Source organism: Mytilus edulis, chromosome 2, assembly GCF_963676685.1.
Source record: "Mytilus edulis chromosome 2, xbMytEdul2.2, whole genome shotgun sequence".
NCBI lineage: Eukaryota > Metazoa > Mollusca > Bivalvia > Mytilida > Mytilidae > Mytilus > Mytilus edulis.
Genome location: NC_092345.1, coordinates 21,908,967 through 21,932,033, shown reverse-complemented (window position 1 = coordinate 21,932,033; position 23,067 = coordinate 21,908,967). Strand labels below are relative to the sequence as shown.

General features: G+C 31.4%; 1 protein-coding gene across 1 annotated transcript in view; it reads right to left on the bottom strand.

The window, feature by feature from the left end:
* Positions 1-239: 239 nt before the first annotated feature.
* Positions 240-23,067, bottom strand: part of LOC139511720 (laminin subunit gamma-1-like) — a 45,819-nt gene continuing 22,991 nt past the window's right edge. Inside the window, exons 8-26 of the mRNA XM_071298753.1 lie at positions 22,579-22,715; positions 20,520-20,642; positions 19,865-20,167; positions 19,150-19,377; positions 18,277-18,462; positions 17,774-17,903; positions 14,795-14,907; positions 14,268-14,414; positions 13,481-13,633; positions 12,898-13,035; positions 11,909-12,100; positions 11,094-11,403; positions 10,476-10,613; positions 9,785-9,962; positions 9,136-9,258; positions 6,035-6,349; positions 5,548-5,706; positions 4,864-4,963; positions 240-4,066 (exon numbers count right to left, since the gene is read on the bottom strand). Of these exons, the coding sequence (XP_071154854.1) occupies positions 3,801-4,066; positions 4,864-4,963; positions 5,548-5,706; positions 6,035-6,349; positions 9,136-9,258; positions 9,785-9,962; positions 10,476-10,613; positions 11,094-11,403; positions 11,909-12,100; positions 12,898-13,035; positions 13,481-13,633; positions 14,268-14,414; positions 14,795-14,907; positions 17,774-17,903; positions 18,277-18,462; positions 19,150-19,377; positions 19,865-20,167; positions 20,520-20,642; positions 22,579-22,715 (3,439 nt within the window). The 3' untranslated portion in view covers positions 240-3,800. The remainder of the gene's footprint in view (positions 4,067-4,863; positions 4,964-5,547; positions 5,707-6,034; positions 6,350-9,135; positions 9,259-9,784; positions 9,963-10,475; positions 10,614-11,093; positions 11,404-11,908; positions 12,101-12,897; positions 13,036-13,480; positions 13,634-14,267; positions 14,415-14,794; positions 14,908-17,773; positions 17,904-18,276; positions 18,463-19,149; positions 19,378-19,864; positions 20,168-20,519; positions 20,643-22,578; positions 22,716-23,067) is intronic.

Below are 23,067 nucleotides of genomic sequence, written 5' to 3'. Positions count from 1 at the left end.
GTTGATTGGACTTCCATCTTCATCAAAACTACCTTGACCAAAAGCTTTAACCTGAAGCAGGACAGACAGAAGGACAGACGGACGAAGGAACAAACATACAGATGGACAAACAGACCAGAAAACATAATACCTCTCTACTATTGTAGGTGGGGCATAAAAAGATATAAAAAAAAAAAAAGTGTTTTCATTGATAAATTTAAATGCATAGGTAAAGGCAGACATAGATATAAAACACAGAATGGTGTAATTTTTTTTTAATAATATCAAATGTACAGCTGTCATAGAACATTTTTACAAATGGGACTATCTTAAAGAAAAGTACAACGATGATAAGAAGGTGGGATATCATGTCACATGACACAACAAATGTACTAAATACATGCTGACAAACTTACACTGACATCATCGAGTTACAAATAACTAATCAAAATTCATCTAGTGTATGCTGTTTTAAACCTTATGTACAAAAATTTGAATGACAAAATCACAGCTAAAAAGATGTTAAATAATCTTAGTTTTTTTTACCAAAAGTCTTGAAAGTTAACCACTAGAAATTCAAAATAATCAAATCTACTTTGAAGTTTAATTCAATTGATTTTCGACAATTAAAAAGTCAATAATCTATGATGTTTTTTTTCCAGATACATGTATTATAAAATTTCTTTAAATTACCAATCAGAAACGACATCAGAAAGGCTGTTTTCTAATAACAAAATAAATTTGAAGAGAGTTACTCACAACAATACAGCACACAATAACAGCTATAAAACACTAATTCATATAAAACTGATGGATAAAAATAGTCTACCGGTATATATAAATACAATATTAAATGGTAAAGATCATGATTAAAAATATCTATACAAAATTTTATCTACATATAGCTACTAAAAATGTTTTTGTAAGTTTTGCATATATTTGGCACATAATTGTTGATGTATATGAAGTGATAGATACTCCATAATGAACTGCTTAATATTCTGGGTGAAAATATAAATTAATTTTGATACCAATCAACCTTAAATACCCCTTTTTATATTTTACTAAAAATGTTTTCTTCCAAAGGGGAAAAAATTACAAATACAAAGACTCCTGGTCTATTCACATGTATATATCTACTAACCTAAAAATTGATACAACCTCCTTATAATAAAAGTTTTAATTGACTTCAAATTTTAAATGTAGTAATGACTATTGAAGTTAATCGGAAAGGTCAAAAGATTCTTTGGATCTGATTTTCAAACTAGAAATTATAATTCATATTTAATCTAAGTATACTGGTATATTCTAGTATCCAGTCGTGTGTAAGGTGTATTTTGACTACATATGGGGCGTTACAACCAGTGTGCATTGCACAACTTTGTCTTTTACTACATTTATGAATACAATTACAAAAGTGAAGTATAAATATCTGTACAATTTAATGAAAGAACTGATAGTCTTGCCCTTGAGTAAAACTTCATCACAAAACAATGTAAAAATAGCACCATTGAAATTTTACACATTTAAGAGTAAAGTGTTGATGATAAATATTCCATCATACAACCTATTATCAAGTAACTTTGCAGAATAATCAGATTTTATTAAAAAAAAAAAAAGCTTGTCACCTCAATGAATTCATTAAATTGCTTAATAATACTATAATATGTTCACAAAAAAAGTCTCTATAAATGGAGAGGCAGGTTAAATTATTTCAACAACCACTATATCTCAAAGCATAAAGATTTGTTTTTAATATGCAACATGATTTAATAAGCATTTGGTAATTTTACAACCTGTAACATAACAACTTAAGATTCCAATTTGAATAGCTTGATATACTCATTTTGAAATAAATTGCTAAAACCAATGGTCTTTTACACATGACGAAGCAAGCAAGCGTTTGAATATCTAAGGATTAATACTAAAGGATATCTGCCTTTATGACGCATGTAGGATTTTTTTACAATCCCTTAAGTGTGGTATCTGCATCTGCAAAAACTAATGCCAAAAAAATGAAAACTTCAAAACTGCAGAATATTTATCCAAATATAGAAATTCTATTTATGTTTAAAGCATCACAAAAATGATATATAAAAAAGAAGCCTGTCTTTCTGAAATATCTTTATAACAAGAACAGAGTATTCCCACTTGAGGTATATATATTTATGACATATCATCGCAGTTCTCAATCTAAAGGCACTATATACTCATTTCTATGTGTGGTCATGGTGGTTTTGTCAATAAATTCTTTAAACTGGTCAGTCTCGACCCAGTTAATTGTTATCACACAAAATACAATTCTCAGAACAAATTACATAAGTGAACCAACATCTTCCGACTGCAAGTTCTGATTGAGTTACAGAGACAGATACAGTGTTATATTGAGGTCGTATAGAAAAAACACATAAACATAAACGGAACTGAATGTAATTTTAAAATTATAACTTTATACTTTTCAACTGTAAGAAAAAGAAAAAAATATATTACCGGCAAAATTGAAACTTGTCTTGTTGTCAGATGGAAGGATTTCAAATGATGCATAATTTAACACGCATGAAATTGCACTTATATTAGAATTTTCCTTTTTTTTTTGAAAATAAAATATATGTCAATTTATTCATGGTTGGGATTTGGAGTTTATATATGGAGTTGAAATTTCTTATCAATTATCCTGAATCATGTTAACTGAGTTTTAATATTTGAGGTAATCAAAGTTCAACTCCACAGTTGAGATATCTAGGCTAAGAAATGAGAAGGATTTTCTGGATCAGGAAATATACTAAAATGTGTCAAATGTTGTTTTATTAACTTGATTAAAATATAAATGATGTGCAAGTTCCTCAACACTGAATTTATAAATTCAAGCAGTGTTAAGACAAATATTTAAATTGAGAATTCATTGATTTTAAATAATGAATGAATTTTGAATGAAATCCAAGTAATAATATAAATGAGATGTGATTATCTACAGGACAATGATTAACACTATTGCTACGAGATTCCACTGGCCTTGATTGTTAACAGCTCAATATTTGTCAACCTCTATTGTTGGAAAAAAATATAGTATATTACTTGAAAAGTTGAGAAAAAATTTATGAGGGAACGACAAATTTAAGACGACGGCTGAATACATTTTGTAAATTTGACAAGAAATTATACAGGAATCAAATTTTTCCTAACAAATTTATAGCCAAGGCTTTTTTAATCTGAATGATTAGAAATCCTTAAATAATGTTACAAAGTAAAAAAAAATCCAAGATCCCAAGAAAACATTCTAAAAGAATACCTGATCATAGGTGCAATCTCACAAATTTTACAAAAATTTCTGATTTAAAAAACATAAATTAGAATACAAAATTGTTATAGAAGTCAGAAAAATAATTGATTTCTAAATATACATGAAAGATATAATACATATGCAAATTGCCTGCAATTCACAAGCATATTGAGAAAATGATTTGAATTGACTAGAATATAAAAGGACCTTATAGATTTAACTGTTCATGAGAAAGCTAGCAAAATAGATAACTAGAAAACAATTCTTATCAAACTTTCAATGAAATAACATAGGCATAAACTTAAAGGTAATATAAGGATGCTTACATATTTTGACATTTTTTTTAAAGAAAAAAAGAATGATTTATCATAGTTTTAATTTTTTTTTAGAATATAATTGTTCTCATCCAAACAATGATCTTTATCTTAAAATTCTTCACATTCTCATTTCTTTCTACCATTTACAAACCAACAATCACTCAGATCTTCACTTCCAACTTGACAATGGCTACATAAGATAAGAATTAAGATTGAATAAAAATCTAAGTACCAGGTGCTGTTTCTATTTCTATATTCTTGAAACAACCATCGGGTAGTGAATTCATTATTTGTTCTATATTTTCTACGTCCTTCTTCAGGTCATCGTATTCTCGTTTACTCTTGAGCACAAGATCTATGACCTCATTATTAGCATTATCAAGGTCAACAAATTGTTTGTCTAAATTATTTTCTCTTAATAGCTTCTCTGCATCATCAAGCTGCTTTTCTAAGTCATCTAACTTAGCTGTGTCTACACTGTCAAGTTGATCTGAAATGAAACAAAGATATTTAAAAGAGTATTAAATATAGAAACAAGCAAAATGTCATTTCAACTGAAGGGGTAATTCTAAATACTTCAATGTTGACATACACTTTGGATTTATATTTAATGAATTACAGGGGATCAAAAATCTAGTTTAATGCCAATATAAGTAAAATTACAATACATGATTTCCAAGCAAGGTAGATAGGGGATTCAAATAACCCTGTTTGGCTTTGCAAATAAGGCTATATACTGGGATCTTCAATGACTTGAGAGTCAAATTGAATTGTGAGTTTTTTTGTATTGTATTATCTTTCCTATATGACTGATCACCTACAGCGCTAAATACATCTACAAAAACTTCCACTATTTCTTCTGTACAAATTGTCTATTTTTTATCTTATCATGTGTCTGTTTAAGTTTTGATTGATTCAACATAATTAGTTTCTTTCTGCACTCATCACATTTTCCTGTGATTTATACATTAATTAAACTTGAGCCTTGGTGGCTGAGTGACATAAGCAGCTCATCTAATACACCAAAAGGCTGTCAACACTGAGGTTGTCAGATTTAACCCAGCACAAGAAAGGTGTATTCGACTCAAATTTTAATTGACTAGGTTCCTTCCCAAGTTTGGTGGGTCTTTCTGGTAACTTTTGCTTCCTCCGCCTATAAAATCTGAGCTCCAAAATATAGCCAATAGTTCTGAAAGTGGCATTAAACCAACAATCAATTTTTTTTTTTTAACAAAATGAATTTATCCACTGTTAAAGTTACAATTTTGTAATTTGAACATTACTTACTCAATAAATTAGAGATATTTTTAATTTCATTTAATGCTGTTGTAACTTTAGTAGACACATCTCTGGCTGTATTCTGTGCTTGACTAGCCTTTTTCAATGCCTGTTTAAAAAATAAAATAAAAAAATTAAAATAAAAATTATAACATTACTATGTTTTTATGTAAATTTATTCATAAGTAAGTATTTGTAAGCAGTATAATATAAAGCATTTCATCTTCTAATTAAAAAAATAACATCACAAATAATTTCTTTTCTTGATATCTTTTTGCATGCATGTACCCCTAATGGTAATTTGGTATTCTGCAACTATTTATCCATTATTTTTTTTATAAAGTACACCAATACATATTTGTCAGCCTTTGTTGATAAAATATCACTATGATAGCTGCAATGGCTGATTAGTGATTATCGATATGTATAGTATTTTGTTTTTCATCCAAATTTATTGCTTCAGTGATCTGTTGCTCATTTTGAGTGAAGAAGGTTGTGGGTTCAATCCCTGGCCAGGTCAAATTAAAGCCTTTAAAATTGAAATTTGCTGCTTCTCCACTAAGCCAGAGGCAGTAACTAATAGACATTTTGTCACTGAGTCAGTACAATGTGTCCAAGTTAGGTTATAGCCTAGGTATCCCTACAGACTGTTACCATGTGAAGTAGTGTAGAAGGTAGAAAAAAAATACTTACATCGTTTGTAAGAGCTGAATCATCATCAGCCTGTTTTTCCCTTTGTGCGATGTCCTTTTCTAAGTTATTCACATCCTCAGATAAGTTATCAGCCTCATCCTTCAGATAGGTAGCCTTCTCCTTTGTCTTGTCAGCTTCCTGTCTGATTCTACTTGCCTCCTGTCAACAAATATGTAAATACATGAACTATATCACCATTGATTTAAGAACCATTAGAAAAATACTTGGCATTTGTACAAAAGGCATAACACAATACAATGCAGGCTGCTTACAAAACTTCATTGTACAAAAAAAAGGGTTGGAAACTTTCAAATAATTGGCAAACAGGAAATGGGTATCTGAAATATTCAAAAAGTGCTCATAAGAAATCACTCTTTAATGTAGTGTGACAAAAATATTTGTTGAACTATTGGACAGACTGACAGCAACATAGCCCCGTTTCTACAGTGGGATTATTCAAGTTAACTTGTTTCCTTTAATAACTTACATTAGAGGCATTCTGAGCAGTACTCTGTGCCTGCTGGGCTAGTTTCAGGGACATGTCAGCATCAGACTCTGCTCCACTTAAAGCATCCTGAGCTTCCATGGTCTTTTTCTCTGCCTCTTCAATTATAGCCTCAATTTCTGGTATTCTCAGAAGAGCATTATCTGCCTTGTCTTTGTTTTCCTGAACCTGTTGATTGAAGCCCAGTAAAATTCTGAGAGTATCACTGGCTTCCTTCAGCGTTTGTTCAGCACGGCTGGTGGCATCTCTTGCCATCTGTCTGGCAGCATCTGCTTCAGCTAACAGCTCGTCAACACGCTGAAAGGAGAAAACACATTAAAATATTCAATACATACATTGTTGAATTTTTAGTTCATAAAAAATTTAAATGTTTTGGTCAGCATTATGATCATTAATGTTAATTCAGTAATTATTGCATTGTTTTCATTAACCCTTAGACTGCTGCATTCATTTCTATTGTACTTTTGTGTATTGCTGAATAATTACATTAGATGTATGTTTCATTATAATACGTTATTCTGATTGGCCAACTGCACATCTCGTGCTATTCCTGAAACAATTGTATTAGACAATAACATTTATCATTCATGATGACACGAGGTCCCACAATAAAGTGCACAGCTAAATTAAATGAAAACTTGATAAAAATCGTGTTTTCAGGATTCTAGCTTAAAAAATGTAATTATAAGTATTGAATGCTTCTTTTTGTAACTTTATAGGGTTGTAAAAGCGTTGACCGTGCGCACATTTTTAGCATGAAGCGCTTCCGCGCTTCATACAAAATGTACTTCGGTCAACGCTTTTACACCCCAATAAATTTACAAAAAGCAGCATTCAATTCTTAAATAAAATTTTAATCACTGATGAAATAAACATGTTCACTTACAATTGATGTATTTTTGTAAATATTGAATATTCATCAATAAAAGTTATATAAAAAAGTATTGTTAGATTCTGTATTTTTTATTTATTTAATTTTTGTGTGAGTCTCTGGTCATTTTTTACCTGAACAGGTGCAAATAGAGGTAAACAAAGGTAAACAAAGGTCAACTTTTTTTTTCATGTTTTATTAACGAATCCATCAATGTAAAAACTTTAAACAAGTATCCATGACTTCAGAATTGAACCAATATAGTTAAAAATCTCTGTTAAGAACTAGTTCCATTGTGATTATCAAAAGAACAAAGTTTCTTCTGGGACCAACAGCCTTTTTTATGCAACTATTTTCCGGTATTTTCCTCTGACTTTCACTGCGACGACGTTTACTTCCATGTACAAATATATTTATAAAACAAGTTCATTGTTATAGATTTCATCAATAAATAATCTTGACAAACTTAAAGTTTGGATCTATCGATGTCAGTGATCATTTGAAAGGCGCAATGATAAACATCGCAAATCCTGTTTCATGTCATCCATTTTGAACAAGGTCTGGGGAATCCCTGTGGTTCTCGCTTTAAAAGTCTTCTGTTCAAGGTTTTGCTTGAATGATTCTATTTCCATATATTATATCTTCTGTTCTCTTCTAAATCCTTTAAATCGGCTGTCGCTGTTAAATCATTATCATTGAAATACTTCTGAACGTGTTGGCTATTACTCCCAAATAATATCCGCCATTTTGTAATTTTTTCATGCCCCACCTACGATAGAAGAGGGGCATTATGTTTTCTGGTCTGTGGCTCCGTTCGTCTGTGCGTCCGTCCGTCCGTTCAGGTTAAAGTTTTTGGTCAAGGTAGTTTTTGGTGAAGCTGAAGTCCAATCAACTTGAAACTTAATAAACTTGTTGCTTATGATATAATCTTTTTAATTTTGAAGCCAAATTAGACTTTTGACCCCAATTTCACGGTCCACTAAACATAGAAAATGAAAGTGGGAGTTTCAGGTTAAAGTTTTTGGTCAAGGTAGTTTTTGATAAAATTGAAGTCCAATCAACTTGAAACTTAGTACATATGTTCCCTATAGTATAATCTTTCTAATTTTAATACCAAATTAGATTATTACCCAATTTCACAGTTCATGGAACATGGAAAAGGATAGTGCAAGTGGGGCATTCGTGTACTTTGGACACATTCTTGTTATTCATTTTTTGCAATTGTTTATTAAAATTTATGTTTTCTTTTATTTATTTTTCAGTTCCAATCATTGTGAAGAGTTCACAGAACTGAAAATTGGTGCATATATAATAAGATTGGTGATTTTCGAGACATTTTATTTATTTATTTCATTTTACTGTGATGCCATTGTTAACAAAACATTTTATGTATGATTTGTTATTATATGTAAATTTTGAATTACAGTTATTTTATGTTTTATGTTTAACTATGTTTTATTTATAACAATAGTTTCATATGGAAAAATGCATTGGGCCATATTAAACCCCCAAAAAATAATACTCATCCAACTCTTTTGAAAAAATGTGGGCATAATTACAAATTTTATTTTTATTTTTTTAGCGTAATTCATGAAAATTGCTAATATAAAATATAAAAAAAATGACCAGAAACTAGAACTCAATAACAGTTATTGCTTAAACCTGATTTAAAGTCAACAGACACTCGAAAGCAGATATTTAACCAATCAGAATCCATACAAGTCGAAACTGCTACAATCTCATGAATATTGACTCCGCCCATTCCATGGTAACTGTGTAAACAAACAAGTTACGGAAACGACTATAGTCGACCGTAGCAGTAGCGAACTGCTTTATCAGAACGACAATAGTCGCGCGTAGCAGTCTAAGGGTTAATGAAAAAAATGTGAACGTATTAATTTGCGCAATAGTAAAAACCCACATTCTTAATTTCAGTATGGTTTTTAGATCATAAAACTTTTGCAATCACATTAATTTGATTTCGCATATTTACCATACATTGAGGGTTCACAATAATAAATGTAAAAGAAATAATCTCTGAATTTACTGTAATTTCTTAAAATAAATTTAACTAATTATTGAACTTTCACCTAAAAATTCATTTTCTAAAAATTTAAACCTTAGAATCTGTGGGGTTTATTTTGGTAACAATATCCAAGTTCATAATGAGAATCCTGTTAAACCATCACATTATTTGCTTGTTATAACTTACATTTTGCTGTTCATTTCCAATCTTCAACATTCCAGTAGCATCTCTAGTTTGATTAGATACATCTTCTAAAAGTGCAGCATTGTCTCTCATCAATCTGATTGCTTCATCTTTTATTTCCTGTGCCTAAAATTCAAAGATAATCTCATTTATTAGATGTTGGGAGTCCTGTCTATGTATAATTCTAGAGTAAAAAGTCACAACAAAAAGTTGAGCTGATACTAAATGATTTATTTATCTCTGACCATCTCTTCCATGAAGTTTCAACCTTGTATTTACTTGTTATCGATTATCTGTCAGTTAATTAATTTTAAACTGTTTACATCTTTAACAATACAATACAGTGATTTTTTGTGTGTATTTTCCCATTTACAAAATTATGTCCATTTTGCCCATCAAATAATGAAAAAAGCAGTTGATATATGATAAATAAATTCTTGACATAGAGATATTTTTTACTGTGTGTCTGAATCACAACATTTGTTCATGTCTTTGATGCCAGAAACTGTACACCTAAGTCTCTATTCTATGAATTTTGCACAGGCAAGACATTTCTAAAGATGTGTGCGGGAACAAGTTGTGTCATTCAACAAAATCTATCAGCAATACCAAAATTTACACCAACAAATGAAGCAAATCGAAAGATAATTACCTCTCTCTTTATCAGCATGGCATTACTTTTAAGAGCAGGAACATCAGTTCCAGGTAGCTGTATTGATGTTGCATCTGTGTATAGTTTTAAAGCTTCATCATATGCATCAATAGCCCTTTGTTTAGCACTCTCAGCAAACGTTCTGGTCTGGTTGTAAAGTCTATCTGCATCATTATACCTATAATGATTTTTTTTATATCTGAAGATACTATTCAATAATAGTTAAAACAAACCCAAATTGAACATGGTTTTTGCTTATCTAGTAATGGCATTGTGAAGACAAAGGATAACAATAGGCCATAGGTTGAATACCCCATGGATTCCACTTACCCTTCCTAGATTTGTAGGTCTTAAGTAATGAGCCATATCATGAATTTAACCATTAGGCGACTTTTCAAGCCAAATTCTGTATAAATATTAAAATTAAACAATGCTATACAATAACAATTAAAGTAGATGTGAAGCCATGATGCTCAAAGCTACCAATCCCCTAGTTCCATAAACAGTCACCACATATCCACATTTAACCAATCACAATGGACTAATTTACCTGAGTTCCATAAAGGCTCTGGGGAACGTAACATATTTTAAATCAATTAAAAGTAGTTATTTAAGATTAAATATTTTTGGTGGGTAAACTGAGCCAGGCTGTTGGTTTAATATGGTATTTTAGATATAGTAGATAACATACTGCTGTTTTAGTCTAGTAATGTCATCACTGGTTTTGTCAGGCATCCTCAATGTTTCTTCAGCAAGACGTTTGGCCTCTCGAGATGTATTCAGAGCATTCTTGGCCAACATTTCGATTCTCTCTGCATCCTTCCATTGCCTTTAATTATAAAATAAATGTTAAACTTCATGTTATAAATGTAAGAGGTTGTCTGGCTACTCACAATAGCTAATCCTTACATCCACATCTATGAAGTTTTATTAAAGTCTAAATTAAAAGAACATGTATATAGATTTCTGTAAACTTAACATCTTGTTCATTGATGAGATTTTCTGTTTAATTTGTGGTACTGTAAAAAATTGTCCTTTTTCTAGTTGTCAATTTCACTATTTGCGTACAATTAATTTTTGTGTAGGGGTTAAATTCATGCATTATAAACAATAAGTTGTTGCTTCCCATTTACATTGTAGTATTATACAAATGGTTTGTGTTGTCTATCTATTTGTGTAATTAGCAAAATAACCTTGCGTAAAATATCTAAATTTAAAGTATTTTGAAATAAACAATATTTTGCAAATACACATGAAGAATGGCCTTCTTCATCCAACCAGTAATTGTTTAAAGAGACAAAAAAATTACCTATCAGCCTCTGTCTTAGCCCTAGAAGCAATCTGAGTCATCTGGTCTGATTTCTGTCCAAACTTTGCCAGGGCTTCCCTTGCTCTCTGAAGAGCTGCTCTACCTTCTGTGTCAATGTAACTCTCCGCTGCTGTTAAGGCTTTTTCTGCCCGATCAATGGCCTCTCTGGCTAGTCTGAGGTCTCTTTCGCTATTCTGTGATGCTGTTTCTGCAGCGGTCAACTTTCCACCAATCTGATAAGCTTTGGAGTTAACCTCTTGAACTGCTTTCCTTAATGCTGCCAACTGTACCCCTAATGTTCCATTGTCAGCTAAACAAAAATAAACAAAGGCTTTCTTTATTTAAAGTATTCAATTTCATCATTTCTGTTTCAACTGCAATCATTAACACATTTTTAAAGACTGGTCTTGAATATACCCTTTTCAATACAGCAAATATTCTCATCTTAACTATACTTTATAAGATAAATTATTATTTGTATGAAGCGCAGATGTGCTTCATTCTAAAATGTGCAAATGGTCAACGCTTTTACAACCCAACGAAGTTACAAACAGAAGCGTTCAATACTTATAATTACAATTTTTAAGCTATGATCATGAAAACACGATTTTTATAAAGATTTTATTCAATTTGCCTGTGCACTTTATTGTGGGATCTCGTGTAATCATGAAGGATAAATTTTATTGTGTAATGAAGTTGCTTAAGGAATAACGCAAGATTGCAGTGTAGCCAATCAGAATAACGTATTATAATGAAACATACATCTAATGTAATTATTAAGTAGTAAATTAATATATGAGTTAAAAAATACATACTGACTGCTCCTCTAGCTTCATCAAGTAACATTACAACAGAAGAATTCACTTCATTCATATAAATTAAGAACTGTGTGTCATTGAAAGCACTGGGATTGTTGCCTATATTGATGATAAGATTACGAAGATCGTCCAACTTCATACGATGATTGTTTACACGTTCTTGAACAAGGCTATAACATGGTGCACAATCTGAAATATAGAAGAGTATAGAGAATGTCAGATATGATCTTGGTGGAGCAAAGTGACTTAACAGCAATCAAAGTGTTTGAGAGCACTGGAAGGTAAAGATTGCATTCATTTTAAAGAAGGAACTAAAAATTCAACATTGTCTTCTATTCAGCCTTGGAAGGCAATGCTGTACAGTGGATATAACTACAATTACAGACAAAGATATCTTTAATTCTAAATATCACTTTAACAATTACATAGTTGATGTTTTAAGAGAAGACACTTTAATGCATGCACCATACACAATTTAGGTTATTTTCTTGACAAGTATAGTTATACACATACTTAAAAGGATTATACTTTTGATACTTACAAACCTAAATAAATTTTTCATTGATAAATTTCTCAAAATGTTCATGGATAGGATGTATAGAATGTTGCACTCAATGCACTTGTTGTTTGTTGGGGTTTTTTTTTATTTCAGAAGTAGTAAAGTGAAAAATAGATCTCTAACAAGCTAACAATATAACTGTTAAGATAGAATAAATGCAAAGACCCCCTCCCCCAATTTTCCCCCCAATATAACTCACATTATAAATTAAATGTGTTATTGTACAAAACTTTTATACATTCCCACTTCCCATAGTCTAGATCATTGTTTTTTTTTAATCATGAAATAACCGTTACTTGTCAATCATTTAAACATTAAGCTTAACAAAAACTTTAACCAGATTCACAGCAACATTTCTGTCACTGCAATATATTTAATAGTAAAAAGATTCCAGTAAATAAATGACATTTCTTACTGAATCACTTACCAATACAACCAGCAGTCAAGTTGTATTTGTTTTCTTGACACATGTCACATCTGGCTCCAACAACACCCACTTTACATGGACAATTACCAGTCGGACCACACTGTAAGTCTAATGCTCCTTCAGGGTCACAGTTACAGGCTGAAAATAAAATTAAAATATTCAATTGTATTCTTCCTCCATGCTAACATTAAGTTTCATTTGATGGTGTTCAAAGTATGCCCCTACATGTTACTTTGCTTGGACTTTTTTAACTTTCTTTTTATTTGAGCGTCACTGATGAGTCTTTTGTAGATTAAATGCATGTTTGGCTTACAAATTTTGAAGCCTAATACCGTATCTAAGATGAGTTTATTTACTAGATATTTACAAATGAATGCAATACTCTGATGGTTCAATAAAATTTCTAAATTTTATAAACATGAAGTGATTGCCTGGCAGATCTGAAAATAGCTCACATAGTACAACTCAACTACATGAGTTTTCAGACCAAATATCAAAGAGGCCTTAACACAGAAGGTTAGTCATATGTAATAAACAGATGAACATACAAATAAATAAATACTATAGTATATATTAATTATACCTGTACAACCAGCAGAAGAGAAGCCAAAGAAGAATCTCTGACATTGGTCACACTTCAGGCCAGTCACACCTACTTTACACTGACACTGACCAGAGCCCTGGTCACATGTATCATCCAATGATCCTATGGGACTGCAATTACATTCTTCACAACCTGCAATCAAAATTAATTATATTATAAATTCAAAACATTATATCAAGTTGGGTACTTCACCTAATAAAATTTTGATGATTAAGTGTGATAATTTAAATTTTCCAATCTCATCATTTCAGTAATATGAGGTCAATTCATTCTAATGTATTTATAAATTTAACCTTGTGCCAGGCAGACAGTTATTTCTTTTCCAACGTTAACTTCAGTAGTGTAATTACCAATATGCTTCATTCAAATTGTTATCTTGTCGGTTTAAGATGATGTTATTTTATGTCATAAGTGCACTTTTTGAGGCATGAAAACCACTCTAGTATGTTGAGCAAGGGATGCATATCTAATTTGGAATCATTTTCATATTTGGCTTGGTTATCTACACTAAGAGTAAAATATTTTAGTAGGTAGGGCTGAATAATGAATACAAGTATACATAGATGCTTGTACATTTTCAAGCTGTTATCAAAATGAAGTTGTCAGTTCAAAAAGCTGGCATCGTGTTTGCCAATAGAATGTGGAAATGATAAAAAAAAATATTAAACATTTTTTTCTGGTAATTGAGATGAAATAAATGAATTGTATTGGAAAACATTATCCCTTTTTTTCATTGAAGTCAACCAAATTTGTAAATTTCACTTGCCTGTACCACTGTCTATATTCCAATAACCGGATTGACATTTATCACACTGACGACCTTCAACCTTGGGAAGACATGGACATGATCCAACCACTGGGTCACATGACAAAACACCTGCACTGAGCGTGCCTGGAGGATAACAGCTACAAGCTAAAATAAAAACAATTATGAAAAAATTATCAAATTAATTACAAGTTAAATTAAACAAATATAAGAAAATCATTTGGCCTTGAAATCTTTCTTTGAAAGATTCTTTTTCATCAAAATACCAATCTTTTTAATTATAACTAAATCAAAAGACATTGTCAAGGATAAATACAGACTATAACAGTACATGAGAATCATACATGTACTTATACACGTTACAGCTCTCTATATGTAACGTCATGGCTGCTATTTGTTAAAGTCATTTTATTCCAGCATTAAATCAATCGTTTGTATAGATGTCTTTCTCACTTCATAGCACAACGCATTCTACAATTATACGATCATAAGAACATTAAATGCATCATAATAATACTAATACAAACCTTTACAATCTCCTTTGATTGGTGCTAAAGCATCACCATAATAATTAGGTAAACATTTATTACAATAAAATCCAGCACTATTATAGATACACTTCAGACATTCTCCAGTTGACCTGAAATATTAAGATATAACAGTTATCTTTTTAATTATTCAATAAACAATCTATCTTACAGTATCTTTAAAATTTACAATTCTGATATACAAAAAGTAAATACTATGATTTTAAAGTTCATCCATCTTGTTGCAATAGTTGGCACAATGAACATCATATGTGATCAATCAAAATAGCAATTCAGGTAAAATACACCATTTACATCATGCAACCTAAACTAGAGGCTCTAAAGAGCCTGTGTCGCTCACCTTGGTCTATGTGCATATTAAACAAAGGACACAGATGGATTCATAACAAAATTGTGTTTTGCTGATAGTGATGTGTTTGTAGATCTTACTTTACTGAACATTCTTGGTACTAAGAATTTCTCTATCTATAATAAACTTGGACCTTTAGATACAGTGAAAAATATTTTGTAAAAATTTACAAAAATTTACCAAATTAGTGAAAATTGTTAAAAATTGAATAAAATGGGCAACAACTCCTTAAGGGGTCAACTGACGATTTTGGTCATGTTGACTTATTTCTAGATCTTATTTAGCTGAACATTATTGCTGTTTACAAGTTATCTCTATCTATAACAATATTCAAGATAATAACCAAAAAATGCAAAATTTCCTTAAAATTACTAATTCAGGGGCAGCAACCCAACAACAGATTATCCGATTTATCTGAAAATTTCAAGGCAGATAGATCTTGACCTGTTACACAATTTTACCCCTTGTCAGATTTGCTCTAAATGCTTTAGTTTTTGAGTTATAAGCCCAAAACTGCATTTTACCACTATGTTCTATTTTTAGCCATGGCGGCCATCTTGGATGGTTGGCCAGATCACCGGACACATTTTTTAAGCAAAATACCCCAATGATGATTTTGGCCAAGTAGTTTCAGAGGAGAAGATGTAAAAGATTACTAAGATTTACGAAAAATGGTTAAAAATTGACTAAAAATCGGCTGTTGTTTGCTCTATGGTCGGGTGGTTGTCGCTTTGACATATTCACCATTTCCTTTCTCAATTTTATTAAGGGCAATAACTCCTAAAGGGGTCAACTGACCATTTCGGTCATGTTGACTTATTTGTAAATCTTTTTTTGCTGAACATTATTGCTGTTTACAGTTTATCTCTATCTATAATAATATTCAAGATAATAACCAAAAACAGCAAAATTTCATTAAAATTACTTATTCTGGGGCAGCAACCCAAAACCGGGTTGTCCAATTCATCTGAAAATTTCAGGGCAGGTTGATCTTGACCTGATAAACAAATTTACCCCTGTCAGATTTACTCTAAATGCTTTGGTTTTTGAGTTATAAACCAAAAACTGCATTTTACCCAAGGTTCTATTTTTAGCCATGGCGGCCATCTTGATTGGATGGCTGGGTCACTGGACACATTTTTCAAACTACATACCCCAAAGATGGTTGTGGGCAAGTTTGGATTGATTTGGCCAAGTAGTTTCAGAGGAGAAGATTTTTGTAAAAGATTACTAAGATTTACGAAAAATGGTTAAAAATTGACTATAAAGGGCAATAACTCCTAAAGGGGTCAACTGACCATTTCGGTCATGTTGACTTATTTGTAAATATTACTTTGCTGAACATTATTGCTGTTTACAGTTTATCTCTATCTATAATAATATTCAAGATAATAACCAAAAAATGCAAAATTTCCTTAAAATTACTAATTCAGGGGCAGCAACCCAACAACAGGTTATCCGATTTATCTGAAAATTTCAGGGCAGATAGATCTTGACCTGTTACACAAGTTTACCCCATGTCAGATTTGCTCTAAATGCTTTGGTTTTTGAGTTATAAGCCAAAAACTGCATTTTACCCCTATGTTCTATTTTAAGCCATGGCGGCCATCTTGGATGGTTGGCCGGGTCACCGGACACATTTTGTAAACTAGATACCCCAATGATGATTTTGGCCAAGTTTGGTGTAATTTGGCCCAGTAGTTTCAGAGGAGAAGATTTTTGTAAAAGTTAACGACGCCAGACGACGACGGACGACAGACGACGGACGACAGACGACGGACGACGGACGCCAAGTGATGGGAAAAGCTCACTTGGCCCTTTGGGCCAGGTGAGCTAAAAAATTATAACTTTAACCTTGAAGGGACTGAAAACTGTTAACCAGCATTTTAAAAATGGTCTTTTTTTTTTTAAATATTTCGCAGTGGTGTCTTTACATGGCTTTGTTTGGACTTGTTTGTTTACTTTTTGGCCTATAATGTTTGTCCCTTATATTTTATTAACTGTGCATTTGCATTCAGATATCGCAGATCAAATTTATTCGTTTATAGTGTATTAATGTACGTTTTTTGATCGATTTAGGCCTGCCAATTGATATTTTATCGTGTGTTTTTCCATGTTGTGATGTTATGCTATTGTTTCAGAAAAAAGGAGAAGGTTTGAATCCATTAAACGTTTAATCCCCCTGCAAATATTTGCACCTGTCCTACGTCAGGAATCTGATGTACAGTAGATTTTGTTTATGTAATTTAAACGTGTTTCTCGTTTCTCGTTTTTTTAAATTTTATATAGATTAGACCATTGGTTTTCCCGTTTGAATGGTTTTACACTAGTAATTTTGGGCCCTTAATAGCTTGTTGTTCGGTGTGAGCCAAGGCTCCGTGTTGAAGGCCGTACATTGACCTATAATGGTTTACACCTTTAAATTGTTATTTGGATGGAGAGTTGTCTCATTGGCACTCACACCACATCTTCCTATATATATATTTGTAACTGGTACCAGGTATGAAGACCAGTCACAAAGACCATTCTTAAAATGCTGGTTATCATCCTGGTAAGAATTGCAATCTTAAATCTTTAATAACCTGTATCAGAAATAAAAGATGTCTTACCTGTCACAGTTGCCAACTGCATTAGTATCAATATTTTCATTACATTTACATCTCTCACATGGTCTACCAGCTCCTTTCAATCCAGTTGGATCACCAAAATAACCATCAAGACAAAACTCACAAAGGTTTCCTGCCAAGACACCAAAATATAATTTCATATAAAGCAAATGTACTTTCTTCTAAAACTATGAATCTTTTAGTATGTGTAATAACTATTTACTGGTTTCTCTGACAATGGCTAGTAAAATTAATTTACATCCTCAATCTGTGATTGTTGTCCTTGTCTGCCATTAGAGATTATTAAAAATTTTGAGGCTTGTTCAATGTGATTTGTAAATGAGAATGCCATGTAATAAGTTGTATTGATATTTGAAATATAATTGTTTGTTTTTTAATTCCCTTGCATTTAAATAGGGTAAACCGAGACCATACTATTTGACAAAAAAAAAAAATCACACTAAATTATTTGTCTATAACCATGATAACCGCATATCCTTTTATACCTCCTTCTCCTTCTCTGCATTGTGTACATACAACTTCTCCTCCAGGTAACAATACACAAGGTCCTCCATCAGGACAAGGACAAGGCTGACAGTCATTAGATGTTCCTTCACGAGCATTGCCATAGTAACCAGCGACACAACGCTCACAAAAGTTTCCCTCAGTATTGTGGTTACAGATACAACGACCTGAAATAGAATGAAAATCTATATTTTCAAAATACTTACTACAAGGGTTCCCCTTCAGGTTGCCAAAAACTAACACTGGACAAACCAGAAACCTTTCTAATTTCTGGTTATCGATGAATTTTGTAGAATATTGACCAAAGTAGATATATTGCAGGTATTACCATCATTCTTACTTCAGTCAAAGACAAATACTGAGCAAATAAGCAATCTTGAGAAACTGAATTATCATATTAGAACATGCATAATTATTTTCTGATAATTTGTTTTAACAATCTTCCATAATTTTTTTCTGTAAACAAACTTTTGTCTGATCAGAATAAAATTTGTACTCCTAAAGTAGTTAAGTTTTGACAGTTTTTTCTGTAGCAGTACAATTATCTCAGATATGTGATACCATCAAACTATAAAAAAACACACTATTCATCAGTATTATTTACAGACCCTAATCTTTCAAAAATGTATTGCATAAGTCAACTACTGATAATAATTAATTAAGAAAACCTTTTTTGTACTAGAAGATTAGCAAAATCACCAAATGTTAATTTTTTTTACATAAAATAAGCAAATTTAGTCAATGTGCTATAAAATCAAAATACACTCAATACTAAATCAAATAACTTTCTTGTTTTCATAATTGTAAAACATGTATTTAAATTCTATTTTTTATAACTAGCATATCAAACTTACCACTATTTGGTTCACAGCTATCAGAGTGATTAAAACATTCACATGGTACACAATTAGAGAATGGTCCACCATTTACTGGGTCTCTCTTGTATCCTGCAGCACAAGACTCACAAAATTGGCCAACATAACCTTCTGGGCATGTGCACTGCTCTACCCAAGCAGCAACTTCTCCACCATTTGACCCCAGTCTTGCTGTCTCCATTACAATATTATCAATAAAACCAACACCTATAATGAAAATAAATAAGTTTACATGAATGCAAAAGAATACAAGGTTTCATAAATGTAAATATTCAATTTTTTTCAATACTGTACTTTATTTCAAGAATACTTAAGTTCTGATTCCCAGGTCTAATTCAAAAATGTCAAGAAATCTATGGAGTCTTAGGATCAATTCAATATCATCTGCATGAAAACAGCAAACATATTAACATGGGAACATTATGGTATGTATCACCAAGGTGAGAGGGGTCAAACTAAAACTTTATGTTGACATTTTAGGAGAAAACCTATCCGAAGTATTGCATACACCTTATTCCCGTAGGTAAAAAATTTTGTACGTGAAAATGTTACATGATTTTTTTTTAAATGTCATTTACCATGTAAAAATTATTAGTAGCCTTTGTAATAAGTTTCAAAAATTAAAACAAAAATCATACCAACTTTGTCCTAATTCATTGACAACAAATCTGTCACATTAGTAAACATAACCTACCTCCATTGCTGTAAGTAGCTCTAATTTTTATGGCCGTCAGGTTTGACAAAATTGTCAGGAAATCCTGAGCATTTATCCTTGGTGTCCATTGATAATTAGGATGTTCATTCAAACGGAACTTGTAGTTGTGTGTTTCTATACCAGGCATTTTATTACCCTGTGTAAAGATTGCTGACGATACTTTCTGTCCAGAACCCTCTAGTACGATATCCACAACAGAGGCTCTTCCCTCTTCCTCCCCAGTACGTAAATCAAAGGACAAAAACTGGTTGTAACTTAATCTCTGGTTTCCAAGGTAACGAGCTACAAAAAAAAATTGAAAAAATTCTACATTATACCTAAAATAAAGACTTGAAACAGCAATTTTTAAGTCATTTTTGTAGGGCAGTACTAATATTCATCAAGATTTTTTCATACCTAGAATCAAATAAAATTAATATACATAAAAAAACTTTAAGATAATAAAGCAAATGGAATCAAATTAATGATTGTTCTTTGTGTATGCTAAATAGAGTGATGCTAAACACGTTGTTATTGGCTTATGTTTCGTACCACATATTTGATGCTATTTAATACTTGTATTTGTTATTGTTAAAAAGGTAGTAAATTTTCATTGAGTAAAGATTTTTTGTTCCTCAATATATTTGTAACTTGCCTGGTGCTATAAAATACACATGTTCATATCCTGTAGAAGACACTCCAAGGTTTTGTAAGAAAGCATTGTATTGAGTGGTTATAGCATTATTGGCCCTGTCTGAAGCAGTCCAACGTTGTTTCCCTGAAAAGTTAAAACAAATATTTTTCAAATTAATAACATAAATATGAATACTTAATGATTCATTGCTTTACAACAACTAAAATCAGTAGTGATGGATGAAATAACAAAAGTGTTAAATGCTGAAATAACAGAAAAATTCTTGTTACGGATTAATTTAATAGAATTTACATAGTAACATATATGTTTTATTAATTATTACATTACTATTTTTTTTTTAATTTCCTTTGAAATTCAAATATAATTTCAAATTTGTTTCCATTAGTTGCACTATGAGATAAGGTCACATATTTATAACCTATGCCTCCCATATTAACATATCACTGTACATGAAGAGGATAAATCATGTATTGTTGAGACACTTTGCCATTGTCAGGGTCAAAGCCACAGATAGTAGAGGAAAAGGGTCGTATGTGAATAGTCTGACATTAAGGTGGATCGGGACCATTCTACTGCGCATAATTTCAGGCATGAATTACTATGCACACGAAAAGTTTGTTTCGTATATTCACTATTATTTTTTTTAAATATTATCATTGATTAAAAATGTTAAATTATTGCACTTTTGTCAATTAAAAATTATTATCGTTTTTATGAAAGACTCAAAATGATATTTCACCCAATTTTACCATTTTTCTGCCAAAATTTTGGGTTTTAAGGCAAAATATTTATTTTTCCTTATCAGTGACCTATGTTTTTTATTTACTCATTCTTTGAAGCTATATTTTAGCTTTTTATATTACAGTTTTGGAGCAAGTGTCATAGAACCTTTTTTGAGAAAAAAAAATATGTCAACACCTCTATTTTCCCCATCATTTCATTGACAAACAGTCCCTTTTACATACCTCTTTAAAAGTGATATTTTGAGGGACCTCCTATTTTTATTTCTCGACAAATTTAATTCACTCTCTGTAAAGATTAGAATAACAAAAAATATGGCACTTCTGATAGAAACTTTGAATAGGCCCGAGCCACCTTAACTGTTCTATGAGACTATATAATCTTTGTCTCTGTATTACTTTTTTCCCCAAATTTTCTATATCATATTTAAGTACGATACTTTTAAAACAATATTTTTTAATGATCTTTACAAAGTTTCATAACTTGGTTACAGTGGTCAAGATTGTATTTGTTTAATAAATATCTGCATGATACATCTAAATGCCAATCATTTAACTATGTTTTGATACTGTCTACTGTACTTTCATTAACCCTTTCACCGATTGCTGCCCAGAGAGAAGCTACTCTGAGACGATGGCTTCCCTGGCTACTATTACTCAAGTGGGAGATCTTCATAATAAATGTCAATAAAAACTTGTTTGTAGTTATTTGTGTATTTATTTCATTCACTAACACCATGTTTACAGTTTTGTTCATGTTTTGATAATTTTTTCTTCATAAAATATTCAAATTTTCAAATTTTCGGCATTATCTAGGTGAAATTCTCAAAATTCTGCTTTTAGACCCCAAATCGTAATTTTTAAACCCAAAACGGCAAAATTTTGAAAATTTTTATGAGTCTGTACAAATTCCTCACACTGAACGATGTCCATTCCAAGTGTTTTGTACATAAAACGACATTTTACGTCAAAAAAGTATACTTGTTTGGCTTCAATTCTTCCATATTCTTTCAAAAAAAATGTTTCCTCATTTCAAATTCTCGTAAATTCCGTAAATTTCGTCTGATTTTGACACGGTTTTCAACAAACGGAAGCGCCATGTTTACACTTTCATCCGAGTATTCATCAAAGAAAGATAACTCATGTTTGCACTGTTTTGAGCGGGAAACATAAAAGATGTATTCCGATCCCGGTAAAACGGGACTCATCGTCAGTTGTCTGAAGCGTGAATCCCGGTAAACCGGGACTCATCGGCGAAAGGGTTAACACTGCCTTTTTCGGTAACAACAGAAAAAAGTTTTTTTTCACATACTACAAACCTGTTTCAAAGTCTGTAACAATATTAGTTGCATAGTAGCCTGTAGAACTGATGCAGTCCTGGGAATGTCCAAAACAGAAACAGGAAACACATCCAAATGGATTCCTCTCACTCAAACCAAAATATCCTATCTTACACCTAAAAATAAGGATGAATCTCATTTAAAAATCTCTTGAGCAAATTCAATGAATAACTACTGTAAATTCAGAAATTATTGCGTGAATTTGTATTGCAAATTTGTCATTTTAGACTATATGCAATTTTGTTTTTGCGATATTGAGAAAAACTATGTTTTATTCACATAAAAAAGTTCAAAATGGGAGTTTCAATTATTGCGATTATAACCCTGTCACATTTTTCGCAATAATAAAAGCATTGCAATAATTTCTGAATTTACAGTATTGAATTCAGTGATAATTATTCTCTCGGAAACTAATGCATAGAATGCTGTTACTTCAGAGATACATATTTACAAATTTTAATGCTATTG